Source organism: Carassius carassius, chromosome 1 (genome assembly GCF_963082965.1).
Source record: "Carassius carassius chromosome 1, fCarCar2.1, whole genome shotgun sequence".
NCBI lineage: Eukaryota > Metazoa > Chordata > Actinopteri > Cypriniformes > Cyprinidae > Carassius > Carassius carassius.
Window position 1 is genome coordinate 28677332 of NC_081755.1, and position 26466 is coordinate 28703797.

General features: G+C 36.9%; 2 protein-coding genes across 5 annotated transcripts; both read left to right on the forward strand.

Annotated features, from left to right (window-relative positions):
• The first annotated feature begins 45 nt into the window (after positions 1-45).
• Positions 46-9774, forward strand: LOC132144199 (arf-GAP with dual PH domain-containing protein 2-like). Its single transcript, XM_059554976.1, has 11 exons — positions 46-500; positions 5479-5609; positions 5774-5865; positions 6342-6424; positions 6557-6666; positions 6947-7096; positions 7190-7273; positions 7915-7977; positions 8420-8497; positions 8636-8864; positions 8951-9774. Exons 1-11 carry the CDS (start codon positions 413-415, stop codon positions 8977-8979), a joined length of 1137 nt encoding a protein of 378 aa, XP_059410959.1. The 5' UTR covers positions 46-412; the 3' UTR covers positions 8980-9774.
• A 2416-nt stretch (positions 9775-12190) lies between these two features.
• Positions 12191-26195, forward strand: LOC132144234 (mitochondrial Rho GTPase 1-A). Of its 4 annotated transcripts, XM_059555020.1 has the most exons (21): positions 12191-12558; positions 13490-13548; positions 13650-13731; positions 13874-13917; positions 14006-14059; positions 14168-14220; positions 15987-16095; positions 16935-17036; positions 17152-17250; positions 17413-17521; positions 17624-17744; positions 17923-18007; positions 18302-18447; positions 18540-18640; positions 18725-18855; positions 18932-19015; positions 19088-19210; positions 20084-20286; positions 21646-21768; positions 23952-24098; positions 25169-26195. In XM_059555020.1, exons 1-21 carry the CDS (start codon positions 12522-12524, stop codon positions 25284-25286), a joined length of 2130 nt encoding a protein of 709 aa, XP_059411003.1. In that variant the 5' UTR covers positions 12191-12521; the 3' UTR covers positions 25287-26195. The 4 variants fall into 4 exon arrangements, with proteins under 4 accessions (XP_059411003.1, XP_059411013.1, XP_059411007.1 ...); XM_059555030.1 differs by lacking the exons at positions 23952-24098; positions 25169-26195 and adding an exon at positions 23331-23607 and having other exon boundaries at positions 12192-12558; XM_059555024.1 differs by lacking the exon at positions 23952-24098 and having other exon boundaries at positions 12193-12558.
• Positions 26196-26466: the final 271 nt, after the last annotated feature.

The window sequence follows — 26466 nt, forward strand, 5'->3', positions numbered from 1 at the left end:
ACAAGTGTAATTTTACATTTACATTTTTATTTATAATATTAAGCACAGAAAAGAAAAACTATCCACAATGTGTCACTGTTTACAGTTTAATGTCATTATCGCCTACTCCTACCTATAAGAGAGAGTAATTTATGTTAGTGTAATTATGTAGGTAGTTTGTTTTCTCCAGGAAGTGAACGCTAAGGGATTTTTTTATTCAGTAATGGAATGCTCGCGGAAGACCTCGCGTGATCGTCCAGCCGCAGTGTTCTGTCGCGCTCGAGCGCAGTCGAGATTGGAATCTGACGCGACAAAAGCGCACAGTGACTCAATGAACTTGGTCAAACCTTCAAACCTCGCCCGACGGGACTAACCACGCGTGATAAGAGAGGTCAACCTGCTACCTTTGTTTTTTTTTTAAAGCATTTTGCCTATGGCAAATCGGGAAAAGAACAAAAAGACACTGCTAGAGTTGGCGAAGCTGCCAGAGAATAGCTGCTGTGCTGACTGTGGAGCTGCAGGTAAGAACTGTAACAGCTAAACTCACTGCCAGCAGTACTTTGTCTAATAGGGATTTACTGACATAATATATCGACACGCTGTTTATCATGGTTTTCAGTTCTGTAGATTATGCAGTGTAGCAATGAAGTAAATCTCATTGTCATGGTTTGATCATTGTAACTGGTTTCAGTAAAACTTTGGCATTTGTTTTGAAACTGGTGTTCTGACGAATAATGCTACCAACACTGTATTTATCCTACTGTAAGATTAGGGTTGGGGTAGGTGTACATATTAATAAACCCTCACAACTTATTAATATGATGGAAGCAAAATCCGCAAGTTAGCACTTTTCGCTATCGAATTATGTATCCTTCCATCTGTTTTAATGAGAGGTAGCCAAATCTGACAGGGTAGCCCTAGTTTACTCGAAATGAATGCTTAGCATGTCTCACACAGTTTGCATGATTCCATATTCTGAGTGTTAATTAATCTCTCTCGCTCTCTCTCTCTATAGATATAGATAGAGAGATCACATAACTGTATAGGGATCTGTAACATTCAATGTTGTATAACATTGTTTACTGTTTCTCAAAAGTAATTCTCTAGCAGATAATAGAATAAAAATATTGCATATGTAAATAGGCTTTATTTTCATTAGGTCTCTTTTCCTGGATGTTGCTTGACATGCACTCTAAAAACTGCTGGGTTGAAAACAACTCAATTTGGGTTCTTTTGACAACCCAGTGCTGGGTCAGAAAATGATGAACCCAGCGCTGGGTTATTTTAAAGAATCAAGCGGTAACCTCTCGCTCTCTCTTGTGAAGCCAACACGGAAGTGACTAAAATTGCAATTCATCGACTGGCCATTTGAAGCGGTGGTCACCAGAGGGGCAGGGTTTCATATTTTTTTGAAGCACCCCTGGGCGCCGCCATTGGCTAGCGGACCCCCACCTGCTGTTAGCTTTCCATCGACTCCCATTCATTTTGGCGTCACTTTCACTGTGTCGCACAGTAGAGAAATTACCGTATGGACAGGAGGAGAAGCTCGCAGGCAATCTTTTACGCCGCCTTCACACTGGCAGTTGAAATCAGCTCCGTAATACGCAATACGCCCCCAGTGGACGTCGTACACAACGGTGAAAAGTGTCGGAAGCCTCGGAACCGAGTAGAACAAAAATGGCGGAAAGGTTGGAAAGGCTGACAGCGCGACACCCTGAAATACTCCCTGAAATCCTCACCGTTGTTCAGACGCAGCTCACCCACCAGGCGGTGAAACTCCCCGTACTGATACCTCTCTGCCAGGTAGTATTTTACCCACATGGATCTCTTTTTTTTTTGCTTGCTTCTCCAGTATAGGAGAGCAACAGCAAGAGCATTGACAAGTCTACGATTAGCCATAATATAATTTTCTGGCTGTATGTGAATGAGCGGGAAAATGGCCACAACATTGAATTGTACAATATTTAAATATTTAATTATTTAATTGTATTAACTGCATAAATTACGTTATAAAATCATTAAAATGAAAAAATGACATGACAACTTGTCGTTATAAAATCATTATTTATTTTATTAAAAGTTAAGAATTCAGGTTTGTTTATCAGTACCATAGCAACGCCAACTTCCGCTGGAATTGTCGGATAGGAACCGTCCGTAGCCTTTCGCAAGAGTTCAATTTTTTGAACGCATCCGGATGGCCAACGGACACGATTTTTTTCGCACCGCACTCGTTCGCACCTGGTTCGGACCCATTCGCATGTGGTCTGCGAATCTCCATAGAAAATGAATGACTTCCGGTCGTTTCGCTGCCGTATCGGAGCTGATTTCAACTGCCAGTGTGAAGGCGGCGTTACTGTCTATGAGGCTATCGGGGGGACGTGGAGGCATAAAGTCAAGAGAGATAATTAATCAGAATACTTACCAAAATTTGCTCCTGTTCATGTTCGCCTTCTCTGGAAGATTCGGTGGGTGATTCAGATTTCTCTTGGCACAGCGATTAGAAGACTTACAGGTTGCTCACGTGACATCTACGTCATCAAGCTCAGTTTGAGTCTGCTCAGTACGCTCGACCCCCAGGAAGTGTGTGCTTCTAATTGACTTCATTTTTCTCCGTTGAATCCAATGGGGTTGCTGTGTCCATTTCTTTTACTGTCTATGGTGGTCACACTGCACTTTTCGTTCCATTGACTTCCATTCAAACGCATGCGAATGCATCAGACCGGAAACACAAGCTCCTGCAAAAATGTTGCATTTTGCAGAGTTCCAAAGTTCAAGTTTGGTGAACTCTGACCTGCGAATTCGCATCGGTAGAAGATCGATACGTCACTGCGTGACCTCTCTGTACAGAAATTAAAAAATTATAAGGAAGCGCTAATTTTAGCCGTAGCGCAGCATCCTATTTTATTTAAAATATATTTAAAAGATTATGCAAATAAAATAAAAAAAGAAGCTGCATGGTTCGCAGTGTCATTAGAAACATGAACAGATGGTACATTTGAATGAGGACACATTTTATAAATTTTTATTGCTTAGTGTGTATATATTTATATATAGAGAGAGAGACAGAGAGTACAATATAATAAGACGCTTTTGACAGCATCACAAAAGAGTACAAGCACATATTAGTCCATGTTGTGATAACTGAGGGGAAACCGTTATATCCTGCTCCCGCCCATATTCGCAGCGGTGTCCAAATTTTTTTTGCACGTTCAGAGTCTAGTGTGACTGCCCCTTGAGGCTGGCTGCCAAAGGGAGTCAATCCCATAGACTCCCCATGTTAAACTGCCCAACTTTACAGCAGAAAAAAAAAACATTTACAGCTTAGTACAAAAAATTATTTTGGTCTATATGGCTAATTTTGCCCTTCATGACAACTGTGAAGGGGGTGAGTTTTTTTTTTATTTCTATAACTCATCCGTTTAAATTATATTAAGCCTTAAATGTTCTACATAATTAAGGGCGTGGCCACTTGAGTGAAAGGTGGGTTGCTGCTGCTCTCACCGCCGTCGAGCTAGGTGGGCGTGGTTTCAGCATCCAGCTCCCGCCTCTTTTCCCATTTTCGATTATCAGGGAGTGACGCGCTGTGACTCGCTGCCAAGATGCCGACGGCCTGCTCTGCCCAATTTGAGCTTCAAAAACGCTCTTCAGAAAATTAGCACAGCATGTGATGACATCTACATCCTCCAGGGCAGCGTCCTCCTTTAAAACCACTACTGAATCAGTTTGACCAGCCTTCATCCCAGTCACCACCTGTTCTTCATCAGTGGCCTAAAAGAGAAACACATTTGAAAAAGAGAAGGATTTAATCAAGCTCTATCCATTTTCAGGTAGAGGTGTATTCACATCAGTAAGGATAGGTAAAAAATCGGTTCAATAATTGTAACACTTTGTGTGGTTGTTTAATGTCTCTGTCTACCACAGCACTCCATAAGGCTATAATGGCAGCACTAGTGTGAGGGCATGTAATATTGTTTGAAATAATGTATTGCTCTCAGAAAGCTACTTCTTTACTGAAACATTAAAACATGAGATTCACATACCTCACAAATGTTCATGTACATGGAGGGCTGCTCTTCAAAGGGTTAGTTCACCAAAAGATAAATATGGTCATAATTTACTCTCCACATGTTGTTCCAGACCCATACAAACTCTGGACATTTTTGGAACACATAAATATATTTTTTTATTTTTTGTCCTCCATTGCTAGTCTGGGAGACCGATATTTTCTTCTGAACAGACATGCTTGCTGTCATATAATTTAAGATTTATTCATATATAAATATTGTAATGGATTACTTCTACAGTAACTCTGTATTTATGAGGCTTGAAAATACAGATTATCTAGACTCTCAATGGATTAACTAAAAATTATGAGAAATGTAAAAATATATTCATTTGTGTTGTAAACATTTATAGGTTTGGAATGACATGAGGGCAAGTAAATGATTTTTTTGTGTGAACTATTCCTTTAAGAGGAAAGACAACGAAGGATGACTCAAACTTGGTTTGAGCTCTGCAATGATAGCCAGACCTTCAGGCTGAAGTTTAGCCAACGGTCCGTGGATGTGATGCTGATGCTGAGACAGTCAGGCCGGCAACAGAAACATTCATTTTCTAAAAATATCTCACATAATCTCAAATGAATTATTCTCTCCTATGTCTCTGGGTTTCAACATCTGAAAAAAAAAACAAAACAAACAAAAACAAACAAACATTCTTTTACTCTTAGTAAAAAAAAAAAATAATAAAGTAATAAATTGATAAGGGAATTATGACGTTTACTTGCCTTAAACCCGTCTTTTCCTCTCTTCTGAAGAAGCTGAGAGAAGTGCCTCCTCCTCACACAAGCAGGCTCTGTGTAACGTTAGTTAACTCCCGGCGTGGGCACAATGAAGACACAAGCTCAACAAGTCTGAAATATTACATGCAAAACATTACTTTTAACTATTACCATTTCAACAGTCTCAAAATAAGTATGCTAGTCTTTATTACATAACGCCACTTCCTTTAAGAAACTAACGTACATTCAGTTTCAATACGCAAAATAAGAAAACAAATTAACATTAGTTTAACCGTAACCATAACCTTCTATTAATATCTCAAAAAGTGCAGATATTGTATTCTGAGGTGAAAACCGCGTCTGTGTATTTTTCAATATAAGCTCTTTTATTTCCACGTTTCATGAAACCTCAAAATATTTCCGGACATAAACAATGAATGATAACTTTACATTTTGAATCGTTACTTACCATAATGTCTTTCACTCACTTCTCGCTTCTTTCACCCTGAGAAAATGGTGGCTTCTCGCACTGACGATGTCCGATGTTAACGTGACATGCATGCTCTCTTTTACGTCCGTGTTCCCAAACACAGCACTGCTGGGTTATGATTAAGACCAATTTTCAGCCCAAAATCGGGTTAAAATAACCCAGCGTTTTTTAGAGTGTGTCTTGAGTTATTTACATGTTTGTTTGTTTGTTTGACTCTTGTTATTTGAAGATCCAGATTGGGCTTCATACACACTGGGAATATTTGTGTGTCTAAACTGTTCTGGAACTCATCGCAATCTTCCTTCTGTAAGTCGGATCAAGTCTATACGCTTAGACTTCTGGGATGATGAGCTTGTGCTGGTATGTGAACTAAAAACTCAAATGATGAAATATTGGTTGTCACCTGCCTGTTAGATTTTGTAAGGTCACTGTTTCAGTTTTCTGAATCTAGTGGATACATTAGGTCATGAATGTGAAACTTAACACTGTTGTACTTCCTTTCAATGCATTTTTTGGACGAGAAGTTCATGAAGGCCAATGGAAATCGTACTGCCAAAAACTTCTATGAGAAATTTGTCCCAGTCTTTTATTATCAGCCCCAACCGGACGATTGCGAGTGAGTAGTCCAATCTCTTCTGCTGACTGAAAAGTCAAACAAAAGCATCATTTAAAACTGAAACATATACTTACTAATTTATCGCCAGAATGGAACAGATCTCTGTTTTAGGAAGTAAAAAAAATATATAGCTGATCAAGCAAACATTTTACCGGCAAGAAAGAAAGCTATGTACTATTGTTGGTTACAGTAAGAGGAACTACTGCTTCAACTAAAAAGGGTTTCTGGTTTTGAAGTCCAGTCTTTTGATTCTGTCAATTGCACACTTGATTCTTAATTGTACACTGCATTGCGTATGTTATTAGTTAAATATATGGCCACATTCAGCTAAACTAGTACAATCTGCTTTGTTATTATAAAATAGTAAGTTCGTATATGTATGTTCGGACTGCAATGTGTATATATACTGTTTATCATTTACACATCAATCATCCCCAGAACGTAGCTCAACAAAATTAACTCTGCACACTGTATAGGGTCCTCAGAGAACAATGGATTCGAGCCAAATACGAAAGAATGGAGTTTACAGAGGAAAAAACAGAAAGACCCTACACAGCAGGTAATCCATTTCAGTTCCCAGATCTTTTCTTTTTTTACCTTAAAAGTTTATTTACCTAATTCTGTTTCATCCCTGCTAATATTAACAATGAATAACATTAATCTTTCAGTGAAATTGTTTGCCCTGCTCTAGGTGTCTATGAGGGCATGCTGTGGAAGAAAGGAAAGGATAACGGACAGTTTCTCGAGAGGAAGTTTGTCCTTTCAGTGCAAGATTTCACCCTCAAATACTACAAGGAGGATGTGAGAACTTTTTTGTTGAGCAATGATGTTTGCACATCGTCCAGAAAAAAATTAATAATATTTTATCAAAGGCATTTGTTGTAAATGGCAGCACAGACTGACTACATGACATTTAAGTCCATCAAAGCTAATAGTATGCATTAATCATCCAATATCTTTCATCGAACACAATTCTAGCTGTATTTTAAAATATCTGACTTTGATTAAAAATAATAGAATCTAATGAAGTGTTAGGTGCACAAGTGAGATATTCATTAAACACTATACCTGTGCTTTTCAGGAATCAAAGGGACCAAAGGCTGTTATTTCTGTGAAGGGCCTGAATGCAACCTTCCAGTCTGAGAAGATAGGACACGCTCACGGCCTTCAGATCACCTACTCTGTGGATGATCACACCAGAAACCTTTTTGTTTACCATAAAAATGGACTGGTAAACCTCTGAAACTTTCTTTCTTTTTTTTTTTTTTTTTATAGGCAGCTTGAGCACTAAATAGTATTTGCCTCTGTATTTCCTCCCTTTTAGGAGATCGTCAATTGGTTTAATGCCATTAGAGCCATTCGCCATGTGTACCTGAAAACAGCCTTTCCTACAGCTAGCGATGGAGATGTAAGTACATTTTGAATACTTAATTTTGACTTGTTAGAGAACCATGTGTCACCTAGCTTTTGAATATCTTAAAAACGTATAGTTTTCTCCCGCTGTAGTTGCGTCAGCCTTGCCACATAAAAAGGAAGTACTGCGAGTTTCCCCTTTTCCAAGTGATTTTACTTCCCGAAACCATTAACAGCTTAAAGCCTGTCTTCCCTTCCATTTCACTACATGAATGATCATCAAACAAACGCCCTACACCACAGTGTTAACAGGACACGGAAATGTGGTGTCGCTTTTTTGTGAGTCTCTGTGTGTCTTATATTCACTAGTTTTCTGGGCTAGTTCAGGAACAGATTGTTCTGTGAAACACTGAAAATCACTGTAGATGTAAATTTAATTTGGGTCAATGACATTTCTGCTACATGTTTATCTGAATCAGATCTGTAGAGTTAGCAGTACGAAATTGATATTAGGAAATGTAAACACAAATGATTGAAATTTACTCTAAATAAAACCAAACCTCTCTGAAACAGTTGTGAAAGGTGATCAAACTTTTTACGTTTTTTTTTCTTGTGCGAAGGGTTAATAACTGTAACTGTATATATCATCTTGATTATAAACTCTTTTACCAATGTGTTTTTCTTTTTGGCCTAAAGCTAATCCCGTGGATAACCAGAAGCTATTTAAAAGAGGGTTACATGGAGAAGACTGGCCCCCTGGTAAGAGTTTTCCCCCATAGATGGTTCCCTCTGTGTTGCTTCTTTGCATATTTTGAAAACTAGATTTTTTCAAATGTAGCAAGATGTTTGTATTTGCCCTTAAATTGCACAAGTATTTAAGGAAATCGAGCTATTCTTGTGAAACACTCCTTAAACACATCTTTAAACATTCACAATCAATAATGCACCATTACATGTTGAACCACTCTGTCCAATTTCTTTATATATTTCCAACATCTCTATATAGTTCTGCATGTGCTTTTATTATATTATAACATTTCTGTATTGTGTTTATTGTCCTGCTGTCTTATGCAGACAGAGTAGGATAGCTCATAGAAGGAAAAAATAATTTTCTACAACTTATGTTGAGCATGTGACAAATGATTTAAAGTATTTCCGATTTAAAAACAAATGACACTGGCTGTTTGTGTATGTTGAACAGCAGCGAGAGCCTTTCAAGAAAAGATGGTTTATTTTGGATTCCCTGGACAGGAAACTACTCTATTTTAAAACACAGCTGGTATGAATTGCTTTTTTCTGTTCCTACTGTGTTTTTAGTTCACAAAACTCTAACTTGAAACCTGTGAGTGTCGAATGAATTTGAAAGCATTTCTACTATGTGAAATTGTGAATCTTCTCTCTTTTTTTTGTCCTAAAGGATGCCATTGAGCTTGGGGTAGTTTTCATCGGCTCAGAGAACCATGGTTATTCCGTGAGAGAGTGTGTCCCTAAAGGGACGAGAGGAAACAAGTGGAAGTGTGGGGTAATTGTGGAGACGCCCGATCGGCAGTTCGTCTTCATGTGCGAGCAGGAGCGCGATCAGAGAGAGTGGGTGGAGGCCCTGAAAACTGTCATCTCCAGACCCATGATGCCGCAAGATTACACCAGTAAGAATATAACACTTTTAATCAGATGTGCTAATATTGCAAAACATAAAGGAGCTGTAACAAAAATAACACTCACTTCTTTTCAGCTGAAGCCAATATCCGTAGACGGAGGTGAAGACCATGAGTGGATGGGACAATAAGCTCAGACTCTGTCACTTAATTTATTTAAAATGAACCCTGACACGCTAGGTTAATCTAGGATTAAAACATTTGAGTCCTAGGGACTCAAAGAGAACCGTGGAAGAATGTGACTTTTGTTTGGGGGGGGGGGGGGCATTGTTTCCTAACAAGCAGTTTAAAAAAACTCTATCTTGGTCCTTTTTGGGATGTGAAACCAATCTGAGAAGACTGCTGCAGGTCAGATGAAGACAGACTGACTGGCTGAACTCTCTGAGGAGCTCAAAGGTAATGACTGCGTCTGAAGATGGATAAGCTCTGGGCTCTCGCTGCAAGTAGAGATCTTGAAACAAGCCTTGACCAAGATGAGAATCGGTTCCTAGTGAGAGGTCAGTCAGATTCACATGCAGGAGCTGAGACACCAAATAGAAGCAGAAACAATCAGGAATTATGGCTGTGCAGAAATGGACACATGCAAGTGACATGAAGTGTGTGATGAAAATGCTGGTCGTAAAACACCTGGGGTTCATAAACTGACATTTGGCCAGTTTTTATTTTGGGGTAATCATATGGGCGACTGAACAAAACTTGACTTGTTTTCATGTTCACAGTTCTTCAATTTTGTTTATAGTAAAATCTATTTTCAAACCATATAATACATCAATACTACATTTGAAATTGTATTTTTGTTGCTAACACGGTGGATGCCATTCTCTTCACTGACTAATAACTTTAGCAATATGTTGATTTTGCTAGATTACCATTTATTGAAATATATTATTTTATATTTTATATTATAATAACATATAACATATAACATATATATATAATAAAGTAATAACAGTTTTACAGATAACACTGACCCAAGAGGCTGTCATTCTCAGCAAAGCACTGTGGACAGTTTGTAGCCTGGATCTTAAATCAGCGTTCAGCAGCGATGTTTTTCAGCAAAGACAAACTTTTACAAATGAAGCAGAAAAGTGATGTCATTTGAAGTGCAACCCCACAAATATATGGTTTAGGTAATCCTTTAGTTAATGTTTTTGAGTTAGGTACCTTTTGTATTATTATTAAAGAACAATATCAGTTTACACACTCTTTTCCATAAGTGCATCTCCAGTCATCCACAAATATCCATGTGTATATCCACACACAATAAACAACAAACAAAAAACATTTTTTAAACAATTCAGGGGGTGGCAAGGAGAAAAAATATTTATTTTTTAAACTTAGTTATTGTTATTATTATTATTATTATTATTCAGCAAAAGAATAAGTAGGCTACAAATAGGGTTACACACATTAGCCTGATCCAAAGCACATTATGTTATCTTATAAAAATCACACCATGAAAGGCTCTTGCATACAAATAGAATTTTTGGAATTTCTTAAAAAGTTCACATACACATCAAAGTCTTTCCTAAAAACAAAGAGAAATTTGTTTTTTTTTTTTCTGAAAATCTACATTTATGAATGTAAACTTATAAATTAAAGCAATAAATTAATAAATTTGAAGTGAGAAGTGTCTTGGGTGGATTAGTGTAATGTGGGACACTGACTAATGTTGGACACCCACACTTCAGTGCGTTTATCTCTTCTTTTACAACATTAAAAGTGAACATGTTTTGGTGTTGAATTCAAGCAGGGGTGTCAAGTTATTGAAATCACTTGACTTTCTGGAAATTATGTCAGAGATGTGGCCAAGAAAATCAACAAACAGGAAGTACCTCTTGTAAAGTTCACTGAAATGACATTGACATAAATTTTAGACTAAATTAATGTTAAGGATATAAATCTGTTATAAATAAAACAATGTTCTAAATTGTTATCAAATTATATTTGACATGAATATAGACATCAGATTTTGCAATAATATTCTTAAAATGTGTTAAGAATATTTTCTATTTAAAGCAATCTTTGTCGTCCCACTTTAGAAAAGGATGTTTCAAAAGTGGGACAGCATGTTTTGACTAAAGTGGGACAGTTAAATATACTATGTTATTCAATTGATAAAATGTGCATTAAGAAGGTTAAATGCCATTCATGTAATTTTGTCAGTTGTGGTGCTTATAATGCATCAGTATTATTTCTTTTAAGATCCAGATTCACAATTTAGCGACTAGAGGACAATGGCATCCTGGACCATAATGAGGCCATGACTGCCCTGGACTGCTTACTTCTGTTATAAAGTGTTTTTACCATTACAATATGATTAACATAAGCTTTTGAAAAAAAAAAATTAAAAGTAGAATTTTATAGAAGTTTAATAACAGTTTTAAAAGCATTCCATGTTCCAAATTTTACATTTTTACAAAAATTTAATTATTTTGCTATCTTCATAAAGTTCAATTTTATTTTATTCATTACATGGTTATTATTATTGTTGTAAATAATAAAATAATACATTATTTTAAATAATATAAGATTTATGTAATAAAATGTGCAAACATGGGTGTGCACATTTAAACAGGAGTGTTAAATGTCCTAAAGGGAAAAAAAACTTTTTTTTTTTTTTTTTTTTACTACTTATAAGCCAAAAACAATTTGTCCCAGATTTGAGCATGCGCTGTCCCACATTTGAAAATCAACAAATTCTTAAACGATTTGGCACAAGGAGCACTAATATATATTAGGGATCTCATAATAATATAACATTTTGATGTAACATTTTGGCTTCATATGGAAATATGATGCCCAAATCAAAATGGCTAAAAATCTCCCTCATTACCCTAATCCACCCTTTATTCAAAGAGTAACCAAAAAAAAATTGGGGCTTATGCAGAAATTTGAATATAATTTTCCTTTTTTTTCTTTACCAAACTGGTATTTTACCGTTCTTAAAAGGAAAGTGACTCGTACATGGTTTCATACAATTCACCAAAGGGTTGGTATTTTTGAACAAGCGTTTTCATTTTTAGCATTCATTTTCAATTTGAAGGGGGTTTACTTTTATTGTGCTTACTTTTATGTATATGATATTTACCCATTGTAATAATAATCTTTAACATAAATAACATCTTTTTAGAAAGGCCAACTGCATAAACCAAAACCTGAAATAAATGTAGTGACGGAATATCAGTATAAATGTCAATGTTTAGCCAGCTGTAAAGATCTTCCCTGAGGTCGAGCGTCTCCTCTCCAGTCCTACAGGAGGCGCTATAACATCAGAACTGCGAACGGAAAACAGGAGATCCGCCAAGCTGGTTTGAAGAAGAAGAGTTCCGCGTTTGTCCGGTGCTGCGTCCCGTAGTTACCGGTTGTTGGAGGTCAGTCGTTTCTGGCGTGAGCTTGAAATGTGAACGGCGAAATGTCATGAAGTGAATCTGAAGAAAGCAAGCAGTGCCCTCGTGGTCTCGTGAATCAGCGGTGTGTGTGAACGTGCTGTGAGCGGAGGTTTTAATCAGACTGACAGACAGAAGCTGATCCGTCCGCTTCGCCCTACAGAGGCCTGCTCTGTCAACTTACATATAACCGCAGGATCAATGATCCACGACAAAGAGCTCGCTCCTTCTTGATTTCGATCACATCAAAGCTGCCACGATGAGAAAGGACGTGAGGATATTACTAGTCGGTGAACGTAAGTGAATTGATTCAGGTCAATTATGTAAGTGTCAGATGGCTGCTGTTAGTCAGATGATTTGCATCTCTCTAATAGCTGCTCATAAACACAGTAACATTCTTTAATTCTAGATTTAAATGTCTCTACAAACTTTTTTTATTCAGCCATGTGAAATTAAATTGACAAGACAGAATGAAAGATATAGCCTAATTTCCCAGAGATAACAAGTATTAAGCTTTGTACATGTGTTTAAATGTTGTCCAATTTGACTACAGTCATTAAAGATCGTATGTTAATACACATGCTTGTGTGTATGCTTGTGTATTGTGTGTGACTTAATCGAAAGAATAGCAGTTTTTGTCCATGTAAACATACTGCTCTCCAATGCCAAACCATCAAGCTTCAGACCCCTCAGCCTGTCATTTAATATTTGTCTTTAGTTATCATTGATGCGTGACATTTCAGCATTTTACAGATGTTAAGATTCAGAAGATAACATACTGATCGCTCATCAGTGCCTTGTTATATTTGGAAATATTAGAACCAGGGTTATTGTTATTAACTTAAACTAAACTCATAAATTGTTACTTAAATGTTAAACAAAACAAAAAAAATAATCTTTTTATTTTAGGTAGACGACGAGGTAGAATTTCTCATTTTCATTTGATGTACTAAAATAACTAAAACCGTATTTTTAATGGTATGCTAGTTCATTTTTATTTTGTGGTGTGACATGATTTTTTTATTCAAAGTAGTCTTTATATGAGGTCATAACATGAGGTCATAAAAGCTGCATGGTTAATATTGAAATGAAACCGTTCAACTGAAATGTGTGCGCTACCCCTTTATAAGGACGCCCAAATCTTGACAGGCATGTTTCTGTTAGTCAGTTGGTGCTATGAACAGATCTAGAAGTCAGTGGTCATTGTGGACTTCTTTTTCTTCGCAGCCAAAGTGGGGAAGACCTCCCTGATCATGTCTCTCGTCAGTGAGGAATTCCCTGATGAGGTACAGTCATTCACTGAAATGACTCTTCAAGTTGAAAGAGAACTTCAGGTCAATCGTATGCTTGATTGTGTTTCTCATGCTTGTTGTGTCTCTCATGAAAGGTTCCTCTCAGAGCTGAGGAGATCACTATCCCAGCGGACGTCACTCCTGAGAGAGTGCCCACTCATATAGTGGACTATTCAGGTACTGAGACATGTACATCACTGTATGATGAGACTCGTATGGCATGCATTGCTGTTCTTATGTCAGTGCTTCAAGCCTCTCCTCCTAAGCTGGTTATTCCTTTAGTTTTGAATTCTCTTCTTCCATATTTCTGATCCCACAGAAGCAGAACAGTCAGATGAGCAGCTTTACCAAGAAATATCAAAGGTGGGGCTGGTTTAGTGTCTTTGCTGACACAATTTAGTTTGATTTTAATGTTTTATTCACCTCCCTTGTGTTTTCTCTCTTGGCGCAGGCCAATGTTATATGCATCGTATATTCAGTAAACAACAAGAAATCAATCGAAAAGGTAAGTCTTGTTTCCTTGTATGCCAAGGGTTTTTAGTTTGTCTAATGTAGCTTTTACTTGTGGAATGTGAATGGTACAGCTGTGTCTCATCATATTGGCGTCCTGTAGGTGACGAGTCATTGGATTCCCCTCATCAATGAAAGAACAGATAAGGACAGCAGGTGTGTGGCGTCCTGCCAGGTTTTTAATCTTACTTTTTTTGAAACATGTATTCTGTTAAATAAGGTTATGACACCGAAAATGTAGATGTGAGTCAAATTTCACACTTCTTGATTTCAATTTCGATACTGGAGCAAAAAATACCAGCCTAACACACATATACATGTTTTTTTTCTTCTATATATATATATATACAGTATATATAGTGCTGTCAAAGGATTAATTGCATCCAGAATAAAAGTTTTGGTTTCATTATGTATGTATGTGTACTGTGTATATTTATTATGTACATTATATATAAAGACACACATATACAGTATACATTTAGAAAATATTAGCATGTATTTGCATTTATATATTAATATTCATATAAATTATATCATATATAAATGTATTTAATATATACACATAACATTATACATGTGTTTGTATTTATAATATACATAAAAAAAATTACACAATACATATTATTTAAACAAAAAATTTTATTTTGGATTTGGAACAATTAATCATTTGACAACACTTTTATTTTTATATACACACACACACACACACACTTTTCAAACATTAATTACCCTTAAATGTCTTTTTGTTAATTGTGTAATTTTTTTTTTCTGTTTTCACCATGAAGATGTCTTTGTTGCTGACATGCTGTTAAAACATAGAAACATTATTAGTAAACTGTAAGTAATGAAAGAACAAATAAATGAATTACCAGCAGTAGCAGAAATAAATACGACAGAATCATCAGTTTTGTCCTAAGTGTTGTTCACACTGGCCCTGGGCCACTGGGCTGTTCTTATTTTCGAGCTCTGATTATATAACTATGCAAATATTGGTTAAACCTCTGCTAAAAAAACACATGTAAATAACTGTTTGATAAGATGTTAGTGTCAGTACAGCAAATATCATTAAATGGTAACGTTGACTCCATGTACTCACTGCATATTATATATAAACTTTTTTCATCTAATTTATTGCTTTCATGTATTATGTTCTTGCCATTAAGTGCCGTTATTCTTAAAAAAAAAAAATTATTATATGTGTGTGTGTGTACATATACTCATACTTTTAACAACACTAAATTATGCATAATTACCATAGACTATAGGTAATTACATGCAAGTAAGTCTAAGACAACCCCTAATTCTAACCCTAACCATATAGTAGGTATATGTAGTTAATTAATATTACATTTACATGAAGTCATTTAGCAGACACTTTTATCCAAAGTGACTTACAAATGAGGACAGTGGAAGCAATCAAAAACAACAAAAGAGCAATGATATACATGTGCTATAACAAGTCTCAGTTAGATTAATGCAAAAAATAAAAATAAAAAAATAAAAATAAAAAGATAGAAGAGGAAAAGAATAGAGCAAGCTAGTGTTAGAGGCCTTTTTTACTTTTTATAACTCCGTTCCTAAATGTACAGTTACACTAACAAGGACACCTTAAAATAAAGTGTAACAAAATAATCGATGTACTTGGAATGTAATTCTGTAATAGTTGTATGCATGTCCTCACTTTGCCTTTTTTTGTTTGTTTGTTTTTTTGGTAAGTTGCTTTTACCTGATTGAATATACAGAGGCATCTATAGGCAAGGCATTCTTAGGCTGTTTTTTATTAGAGGAAAACTGATGAAATTCCTCTCTTTATCCTTTTTTTTTTTTTTTTTTTTTGCACAATGTAACACCAAAATTTCACACATGATTCAAGCATTGTGTCTAAAGCTATTAAATGTTAAAATGGTATTGTCTTGTCCTAGAGTACCATTGATCCTGGTGGGGAATAAATCTGACCTGGTGGAGCACAGCAGCATGGAGACCATCCTGCCCATCATGAACCAGTTCTCTGAGATTGAGACCTGTGTGGAGGTGAGAGTCTGCACAGTCTGATCTAAACGTAGTGACGGCGTGCTGTATATGCCTCTGTATATGGACAGGACTGTCATGGAGGAGAGTGACATGTGTCCATCGCTCGTTCCTGCTTTACTAGAGCCATTGGTTTTAGTCTAAAAGGAAAGACAGAGCTGTCACACTGAGAGTCCAGTGAATGCAAACAAATCCTTTATAAATAAAGTCCTTTATTCCTGTGCACATGAAGCTTTACCTGATTTGCATGACTCTGTATCATGCGGTTTTTACACCACCAAGTAAACCACACTTTTCTTTTCTTTTTCGGGTATCTTCTGTAGTGATACTGCAAGGTATCTACCAGTATTTGTTTGATTTCAGATCATTATCATTTATTTATTTGTGGGGGGAAATGTAATAAAAAAAAATCGTTAAAATCAATATGTGAGGATTGTATGTACAAATATTAATTTAATAATAATAAGTTAATTTAATAAAATGCAAATGCAAGTATTCAACTTTGTCCGTTATAAAGCACTTTTTTGAATGGCAAAATATGTAAATATTTTATGATATGTTAGTTATGTCCTTATAGACCATGCTATTGAGTTTTATACAAAATATATTGTGGTTCCTTCCCTCTTAAAGATCCTTGTCTGATAGCAAAGTAATTATTATTTGTTGTTTACAGTATATTTTTGCTTAATGTTCATTAGTGTTCATTATATTAGATGTAGAGGGGAAAAAAGAATGCTGTACTTAAAAAAACCAAAAACAAAAAAAAAAGTATATTTTTGAATATATGGAAGACATAAACCACGATGTACTTTACTGATATAATTACTTTTTTTCATTCTTAGTGTTCAGCCAAAAACCTGAAGAACATCTCTGAGTTGTTCTACTATGCCCAGAAGGCTGTTCTGCACCCGACAGGACCGCTGTACTCTCCAGAAGAGAAAGAGGTCAAATACTACTTCAGTGGGACTGCTGGACCTGTTAATATGACCACTTTATATTACAAAGAAGACCATCAAAATATTCAAATAAGTAATGTGTTGCTTTCTGTTCATTCTCCAGATGAAGCCTTCGTGCATCAAAGCACTTACTCGCATTTTCAAAATATCAGACCTGGACAACGATGGCATTCTGAACGATAATGAGCTTAATTTCTTCCAGGTGAGAGCAGTCTTCTTCAGCACTCTGTGTTCAAATTGCTCTGGCATTTTAAAACTTCCTCCAGAGCGTTGTGTACACAGACATCTGCACAAACTGCACATTAATGAGAGCATTGTGTTTTCTCAAGCAACTTTGTTGATGATTGTTGGTACTGCGTTGCAGAGAACTTGTTTTAACATACCCCTAGCACCTCAAGCCCTGGAGGACGTGAAGAATGTTGTGCGGAAAAATATGTCTGATGGAGTAAAAGACAATGGCCTCACACTGAAGGGTGAGCTGCGTAGACAAACATATATAGTGCATATTTGTAAATTCCTCATGTTCCTTCATTTATCAGGTTCTATTGTGTCTGAGATGTTCTCTGTTTCTCTAGGTTTCCTGTTCCTTCATACACTTTTTATTCAGAGAGGAAGGCATGAGACCACATGGACTGTGCTCAGGAGGTTTGGTTATGATGACGACCTGGAGCTGACTCAGGAATACCTGTTTCCACTGTGAGTCCCACCCCAGATCCAGTACATGAGTCATATCTCAACAAGTAGCTCATCTCTGGTTGGATCACTTTTTTTACAGATCTTTTGCGCTGGCCCGTTTTGCAAAGAAACATACAAATTTAAATTGTGGCTTTGTAATTGGTTCAGAAGAATTCCTAACATCTATTTGTTTTCCTAGGTTAAAAATACCTCCAGACTGCACCACAGAGCTGAACCACAACGCCTACCTCTTCCTCCAGAGCGTCTTTGACAAGCACGACAAAGTGAGCTCAGCCAAATACAAGTTTTCCAAATAGCTGCATTTGATAAGAACGGTTATCTAGCTTCAGTCAGAGCATGAATGTAGATGATTGACTGACTGTACACCATCTGGTTTTTGTTTAATTGCGTAATGCAAGGGTGTGTTTTAAGATGCCTCCTTGTAGAAGGACATGACAGGAGCCTTTCACAGGCATTTTTGAGTTTTTAAAAATTGGCTTAAGAAAAAAATAGCGAGGCGTGATGCAAAAATGAAAGATACCCATGTTTTTTTTTACCCCAAATGGTTTGTATGTTAGGATCGAGACTGTGCCCTGTCTCCAGATGAGCTGAAGGATTTGTTCAAGGTCTTTCCCTACATGCCCTGGGGTCCCGATGTCAACTACACAGTCTGCACCAATGAGCAGGGCTGGATCACTTACCAAGGCTACCTTTCCCAGTGGACGTGAGTGCTGCCTTCATCCTACAGTACTTAAAAATGGAAATAAAGGACTTCATCTGAACGAATGACTTAAACATGATTTATCTCCGTTTCAGGCTTACAACATACCTCGATGTGCAGCGATGTCTAGAGTACTTGGGTTATCTTGGTTACTCCATTATCCAAGAACAGGAGTCACAGGCAGCTGCTGTCACAAGTAAGAGTGTTTAGTATGCATCTTGAATCATTCGTTCATATATAAGGCTGATTTTGAATTCATGAATGTGTCGTTGCTGTGCAGTCACGAGGAATAAGCGCATCGACCTGCAGAAGAAACAGACCCAGCGCAGTGTTTTCCGCTGCAATGTCTTAGGAGCTCGAGGCAGCGGTAAAAGTGGCTTTCTGCAGGCTTTCCTTGGCAGGAACCTTGCGGTGAGTACAGATGCCTCACAGGAGCATGTAGTGTTTAGACGTGGACTTGATTTTGACTGTCTCCTTCATATTGCAGCGTCAGAAGAGGATAAGAGAAGACCACAAGTCTTACTATGCCATCAGCACCACTTATGTTTATGGACAAGAGAAATATCTGCTTGTAAGGCAAAGTTCTGTTACTTCGTTCACTAATGTGTAGTCATCTTCATGATTGGTTTTCTCTCTTTCTCAGCTGCACGAGGTGCTGCCGGACTTTGAGTTCCTTTCTGAGGCTGATCTGGCTTGTGATGTTGTGTGCTTGGTGTATGACATCAGCAACTCGCGCTCTTTTGAGTACTGCGCTAAAGTCTACAAGGTTAGCCTGTATTTAAGACTCTAGTCAGTTTGATACTAGCTTGGAGCACTGGTTATGTCCTTCTCATGTGATTAAATGTCACTTTGGTAAGAAAAATAATAATTCCGCTTTTTATAATTGTCTTGCATATATTCAAAAGTTTGGGGAAATCTTTTTGAAAAAAGTCTCTTATGCTCACCAAAGCTGCATTTCTTTGATTAAAAATACAGAAAAACAGCAGTATTGTGAAATATTATTACAAATATAAGAAATATTTATTATTGTAATACATTTTAAAATGTAATTTGTTCCTGTGATGACGAAGCTGAATTTTCAGCAGCCTTTACTCGCGTCTTCAGAGCCACATGATCCTCCAGCGATCAATTTGCTGATCTGTTGCTCAACAAATATTAAACACAAAAACATTCTCATGACTGTTAAACAATTGCACTGCTTAATATTTTTTGTGGAAACTGTGATGTGCATTCATTTTTTTCAGGATCTTTTGGTGAATAGAACTTTCAAAAGAACAGCGTTTCTTTTTTTTAATATTGTAAATGTCTTTATCGTCATAAAATATAAAAAAAATACTTACTGACCCAAAGCCTTTAAATTGAATTTGTGTATGGTTTTCACAAAACGTCTTATATCATTCTAGTTTCTTATTGTGCAATTAAGTGCTTTAGTCCATTAAAAAAAAAAAAATTCTATTGATATCCGGTAATTCTCTTGATTCTCCAAGATTCTTTTACTTGTTTTTCAGTTCATTGTGAATCAGTTTAAGCTCAGTAGATGTGGTAAACAGTCAGTAATGGACAACAACAACAACAACAAAAAGCTCAATAAAAATACAAAAACGACTCCACATGTTAACATTGTGATGCTCTTTGACAGAAACACTTCTTGGACAGCAAGACTCCCTGTGTGATTATTGCTGCCAAGTCAGACCTGCATGAAGCCCGTCAGTACTACGGTCTTTCCCCGCTGGATTTCTGTCGGAAACACAAGCTTCACCCGCCACAGATGTTCACCTGCAACACAGACGAAGCACCCAGCAAAGACATCTACACCAAACTCACCACTATGGCCATGTATCCGTGAGTACACCGCCCCTTCTTCATCCAGACCCATCTGCTCCACTCTCTGCTACTCCTGGTAGATCGTGATTGGCTCCTCTGACTCTCCCTCTTTTGTTTGTCTATCTATTTTCTCTTTTGTGCTTCTAAAGCTGTTAGGTATCATAGTTGCAGCTAGCTGCAGTATCTCGGAAAGCTGATCTTTCATTGATTTGGTTTAAGAGTCATTCGACTATTATTTGGTCTATGCTCTTTTAATGAAGCGCAAAACAATTTCAGGTTTTATTTGTGATGTAGTGACATGCAAGCTATGCACCAGTTCTTCTTTCCTAAGGCTGTGTATGAGAACTGATTTTGACAATAAAAATTCCATTCTTTTTCCAGGAAAGGGTGTATGTGAAAAAGGGCCTGCTACTGGTCTGGACCGCTTTATAAAATACGGAGTACTAATACGCTTCATTTTTGGTAATCTATTTTTAGAAAAAAACTTGCATTTGAAATGTTAATTTTTTTCAAAGTTTTTAAGCATTTTCAAACTTTAAACCCTCAAGCTTTTATTTTGGTGGCAAACTGCAGGGAGTCTTCATGTAGTCACCCTCATGTTGTTCCAAACTTGTATGAATTTCCTTATTCTGCTGATCACAAGTGAACAATTACTTGTCCCTTTGACTTCCATAGTATTTTTTTCTTTACTCTTGAAGTCAATGTGTACCAGCAACTGTTTTCATTTTTGGCTGAACTGTTCCTTTAAACTACTACTTGTTGCTGGCAGTCAGTTTATAAGTGCTTCTCGTTACCAGTTTGGAAGATGGTTGCTTCTCAAATGCATGTTATAAGGGATCAAAAAACTCACAGCAAATCCAAAGATGGAGTTTGGGATGAACAGCATTTATTGCAAACTGAGCTGCCATGAGACTTTGAAAACACGGACCAGATCATGAGCTGGAAAGTGGTGTGCTTCACTCTGAAATACGCAGCACAAAAATGTAATTAAATTGCAGGCTTCGTGATTGGCAAATCGCTCTTAAACCATATGACTAATTAGGTTTTATTTGGATTAATCGTGCAGCCCCATTCAAGCTTTTTGCTCGAGTTTGTTTTGCAAGCTTCTAGGAATCTTTCCTTTTACGTGTTTTCCTTGTGATGTTTCGAGCCTGTTCTTTCTTTCTTTTTTCATAGCGTGTCTGTAGATAGCCAGTTTTCCCAATAATCTTTTCTCGCAGCAGTAGAATCTGTCCAACCCCCCCCGTATATTTTGTTTCCTGAGCTTACCTCCCTGTACTCCTCCATCTCCAAGCCCAAGAAGCGAAGCAGCTTTGGGATCCAGCTCTCCTGAACGGTCACATGATACTGACTCTTCCTGTCTGTGTGTTTCTGCAGCCACGCCAGGTTACGCTGCATGTGCAGCTGCAACAGGTGCACCTATTGCATCTGTCACAACCTCCTGAACTCTGAGCTGGTGCGCTCGGTAAAGGCCAAACTCTACAGTGCTGTTCTGAACAGGTCTCTGAGTATAGTTCTATATATCCCCCATTCTCCCACTCTGCAGGGCGATCTCTCTAACCTCGGCTTCTTAACACGCCTTCTTGCTGTTGGCCTGACAGATTTACGTTGCATATCCACAGAGAGATGTTGGGAAATGTTCTGGCTCCATGTTAAAATGATCACTTCGGTGTTATTTTACAGTTCAAATTTATCATAAGTTTAAAAAAGTCAGAGATGTGTCTCCAAGTAGATTGGCTAGATGCTCCCAGCGACTCATTTCATCCACACAAAGCCCAAACATATGGCATTCTAGCAGCTCTTGTTGATTTACATTGCCTTTGAATCCAGCATGTGCTATTTATGTCTCAGTAATTCAAATGAGGCATGGTAGCGCACTTTTGATTCTGCTTCAAGCATCTTAGCAATACTTCTTAACCCACTGTGCGAAGCCGACTAAATCCTGCTTGCGTGTTTGAGCTTTACTTTTGTTTTTTGTTTTTTTTCAAATATGAACGTTAATTCAAAACTAGAGATGGGAATATTTTTTTACTTAAACCAAATATGGTGTTCGTTATTGTTTGTTTTATTGTTTGTTAGTCCATGTCAGTTTGATTAGTCATTATTCGTATGACAACCAATATTTAAAGATAAGGATCATGTGACACTTAAAGGATAGTTCACCCCAAAAAGAAATTCAGATTAATTATAGAATTTTCAATTTTGATGAACTATCCCTTTAAGACTTGAGTAATGGATGCTAAAAAAAAAATCAGATTTTCCATCTCAGGAATAAAATCTATATAAAAATAAATACAAATGTAAAACACATTACAATAGAAAACTGTTATTTATTTAATAATATTTACCAATATTGCACTTGGACTTTTTTTTTTTGTGCATACAATTGCAGCCTGGTTGAGCTTGAGCGAACATATTTAAAATCGTTTTATTTTCATCTCTAGTTTTTGTGTTTAGGCATACTTTCATTCAGGCTCATGCATCATTGCTTAGAAGAATTAGTTTGTTTTATACCTGCCATAAACATTAAAACCATTTAAAAAAAAGGAATCTTTTTGATCCTGGACAGGATAAGACAGATTTGCATTTGTCCTCATGATGTTTAACCCTTCTTTCTAGTGAGTAGAGGTGGATATGCAAGCAGTAAATCTGCACTAATTCACTCATCCTTGCTCCAGGGACAAATGTGGCCAGCTGGTTCATATGAGCCCTTGCTTTTTGGTTGCATTTCTTCCTGAGTTGTTTTTAGATAATGCACAGTTGATCTCTTAGATTTCATAGATCTTCTAATCTTCTTACTGTTTCCTAAACTGTAACACCAGAAGAATGCACGGGTGTGAACTCAACAATTTCCCCAATGCTTATTTCAATAGAAAATAATAAGTGACCATTAATGTTATTGCAGAACTTTATTTTATGCATCATATTTTCTTTAAAGCATGTGCATGTATTCCATCTCATTCTCAAGGTGCACAAAATTTTGTTAAACCTTTTTAAATGTATATATTGAATTTAAATCTGTTGGATTTAATCTTGTGAATTTTTGTTCTGTCCCTACATAGGTGTTCCTTTTCAATTGTCTGGCTTGCCCTTTTCATCTTTGCTTTGCATCTCTTTACATCATGTTAGCAATCTCCCCGTCTGTCCCTGTCCTCTCTAACCATCATCAGATTCTCAGACATCTAAATACCCTAGTTTGTGTTCGTGCCTGTATTTGGATGACTAACACGTCTAACCTGTTGCTGCTAATATAGTGTTTCATCTAAAACACGAGCTTCCCTTGCCATTATTGTTTGGTGCTTTGATGGATAGTATTTCATGGATTGTTCTTGACTGTCATTTAGTCAGTGCTGTTTAAGTAGTGGATCGTCTTAATTTACAGGTGGTTAAAAAACATAGCACAAAAAATAATTATTATTATATATATTTCTAAACAGTATATATACATTTTGAAAACTTTATAACAAATTTGCTTGATACACATTAAAGCCACTAAATAACCAATCATTAAATATGATGAAAACAACAACAAAAAAATTCAGTGACAAAGTTGCTATTTTGCATTAATAAGTGAGTGTGTAAGAGTGTGTGTGTGTGTTTAGAGCATGTGGTGAGCAGTGGGGTATATTGCGGTGGTCCTGTCAGGTGTGTGGTTGTTGAACTGCCATGCATGTGTGCATAAGGTTGAGGCCTTTTATACAAGATGTGGGCACGTTTCTGTTGGCTGACGAGGAGTCCAGCCTCACCCATCAGGTTCATGCAGTCAGCTTTGTAGAGGACTCGGTCTACATGGAGTCGTCTGTCGACCCGTTTGTGCCCGTGTGTAACAGGTAAAGCCCCCGCTCACTGGAGTACAAGGTGCCATGATTTAAATGGCATGTTAAGTAGAAAGAAGGATTCTTCTTGACTGGTTTTCAGTGAGGTGATTAAATGAAATTCTTCTTTACTCATTTTTCTCATCACATCCTTAAGGTATCTGCAGATGTCACTGACTGATCTGATTTGTAAAGATTATGAATTATGTGAATGACACTTTTGTTGCTGTAATGTGGGCTTTATTCAGATACATGTTTTCATAGGTTTTGCTCACACACACAAAACACTGAGCTGATAAACCTTTAGAGTTTTGTGTCTCAGTCTTAAGTTTGAATGTGCAGCGTTGAGCTTTTTGAACCTTCTGGTTTTTTGTTGGGTGGGTTTCATCTCACCAGAGACCTCTTGACCTCTTGGGTTTCTCACTTTGACCATGTCTTTATCTTCTGAGTGCCTTTAAACATGTTCATCCCTTGAAAACATTAGCTGGCTCTAATGCTTTCCCATGCTACATCTTTCCCCATTTCAACAGCGTATCTATCTGTGTATATTATGTCCAATAGGCAAAACAAAATACATTTTTACTAAGTATTAACACTATTATATGCTCAAATAATTCACCCCCAAATCCCCCTAGAAAAAATAATAAATATGTAAAAAAAAAAAAAAAGTTGCTTGATCTAAACGAGGCCCATTTACTTACCCTTTGAAGGATTTTTTTTTTTGCCTGTGAAAAACAAATGTCTCCATATTACATAATTTGTATATTTTTTTTAAAGGAATGAAACCTACTTTAGTTTTTTACATAATGCAACATTGATATCTGCATATTTTTAATGTGTCATATTGGTAATTACATTAATACATTTTTAACAACTGTAATTTTTATGGAAATGGAAATTTGGGAGAGATTGTTCTTTCAAATAATGGTAAATATGTTTGTACATGATGGTTTATAAATGATGTAGGGAACGCTAGTAATATTTAGGCATTTAGTCGTTTTTCATCTCACAAACCATATGAGTGCACTTATGTTTTATTAACAAACATCCACTTTTTTTTCCCTTCACTTTTGCTCTTTTACCAGACACATGACCCAAGCTGACCTGAAAAACTCTACATTTTGGCTGAGGGCGAGCGTCGGTGCCACCGTGTTTGCCGTTCTTGGCTTCGCCATGTACAAAGCTCTCCTGAAGCAGCGGTGATCAGTGCATCCGGCATGTTAAAGCAACCCCGGCCCTCTGAGAAACTACAACACCCATGATCCCTCATTCCATCCTAGTTTCATTTAGGAGAGAAGATTCCTAGTAATAGTTAGCTACATTTTGTATAGTTAAAATTACCTTTTCCCAAAACCAAGTGTTATAGGAACTCACCTCATCAGCCGTGTGGTGGAACAGGACATCTACAGTAACGGCGGGAGCTGTCTGCTCTTCAGACATGAGGTTTTTATTTATGCACACTGATGTTTTCCTCAGGTCAGTATTAATTGGTGTGACCTAAACTGAAGAGACAGCAGAGCGCGAGGGTTTACTGATAGGTGACTGAACACTAGGTTTATATGTGTGTATATATATCTTACTGGACACTCTTAAGATTGTCTCTAGTTAGTGAACAAACCATATATGAACTGTATTTGATAACACTCGTGCTTGTGGGAGGAGCACTGAAACAAAGCCATTTCTCGCATGTTAAGGTCATTTTACTCTTGACACATCTCAGCTATGTTAATTTATTTGCCTTTTTTCTGTCTTTTTTGGCATTGCTTGAAGCAGTCATAGAGCTATGGATTCTTTTATGCAATATGTTTTTTATTTTGATAATTTGTTTGTTTTTCTTTTCTACTCATGGCCTTTATAAAGATTATGCATAGGAAAAAACCCTTTTTATGTTCAGTAATGAGATGGCGTGAATTGGTTAATTCCAAAGCAGACTAAGAAGGTCCTGACTGTATGAATTCTTCCTAACTAACAATCATGTAGAGACTGTCATGTTTGTTCTAATGTTTCAGCTTTTATGCATATGTAACTTTTAATGCACTTTCCCTGTTCAAAACCATGGGATTGTTGCACATGTGGGTTTTCAAACATTTACAATAAATAATGGTGTGAATACATCAATCTTGTTTGCTTTTTTTCACAATTAGCAGTTTTTGCAATAATGGGAACTCAATTGAGCACAAATTGAATAAAATTGAGAACTGCAAAGCAAATTAACCAGAACCTTCCTATATTTTGGCATTTGACTGAGTACAGCATCTCTTTCTTATACAAAGATCAGAAGAGAGGATGTGACCGTTTCAGGGGGAAGTCATGATGTTGATTTAAGTTAATGGTGAAGTGTGATCACTTTCAGCATACAAAGAGCCATGAGCATGTCTACTGG

What these genes read in the sequence shown, in the direction of transcription:
- LOC132144199 (XM_059554976.1), top strand. Translation starts at nt 413, where the DNA reads ATGGCAAATCGGGAAAAGAACAAAAAGACACTGCTAGAGTTGGCGAAG. An exon ending in TTTACCATAAAAATGGACTG is followed by an intron (nt 7,097 to 7,189) that starts GTAAACCTCTGA and finishes CCTCCCTTTTAG; the next exon opens with GAGATCGTCAATTGGTTTAA. An exon ending in GATGCCGCAAGATTACACCA is followed by an intron (nt 8,865 to 8,950) that starts GTAAGAATATAA and finishes ACTTCTTTTCAG; the next exon opens with CTGAAGCCAATATCCGTAGA.
- LOC132144234 (XM_059555020.1), top strand. Translation starts at nt 12,522, where the DNA reads ATGAGAAAGGACGTGAGGATATTACTAGTCGGTGAAC. An exon ending in CAATGGCCTCACACTGAAGG is followed by an intron (nt 17,522 to 17,623) that starts GTGAGCTGCGTA and finishes CTGTTTCTCTAG; the next exon opens with GTTTCCTGTTCCTTCATACA. An exon ending in CAGGAATACCTGTTTCCACT is followed by an intron (nt 17,745 to 17,922) that starts GTGAGTCCCACC and finishes TTGTTTTCCTAG; the next exon opens with GTTAAAAATACCTCCAGACT.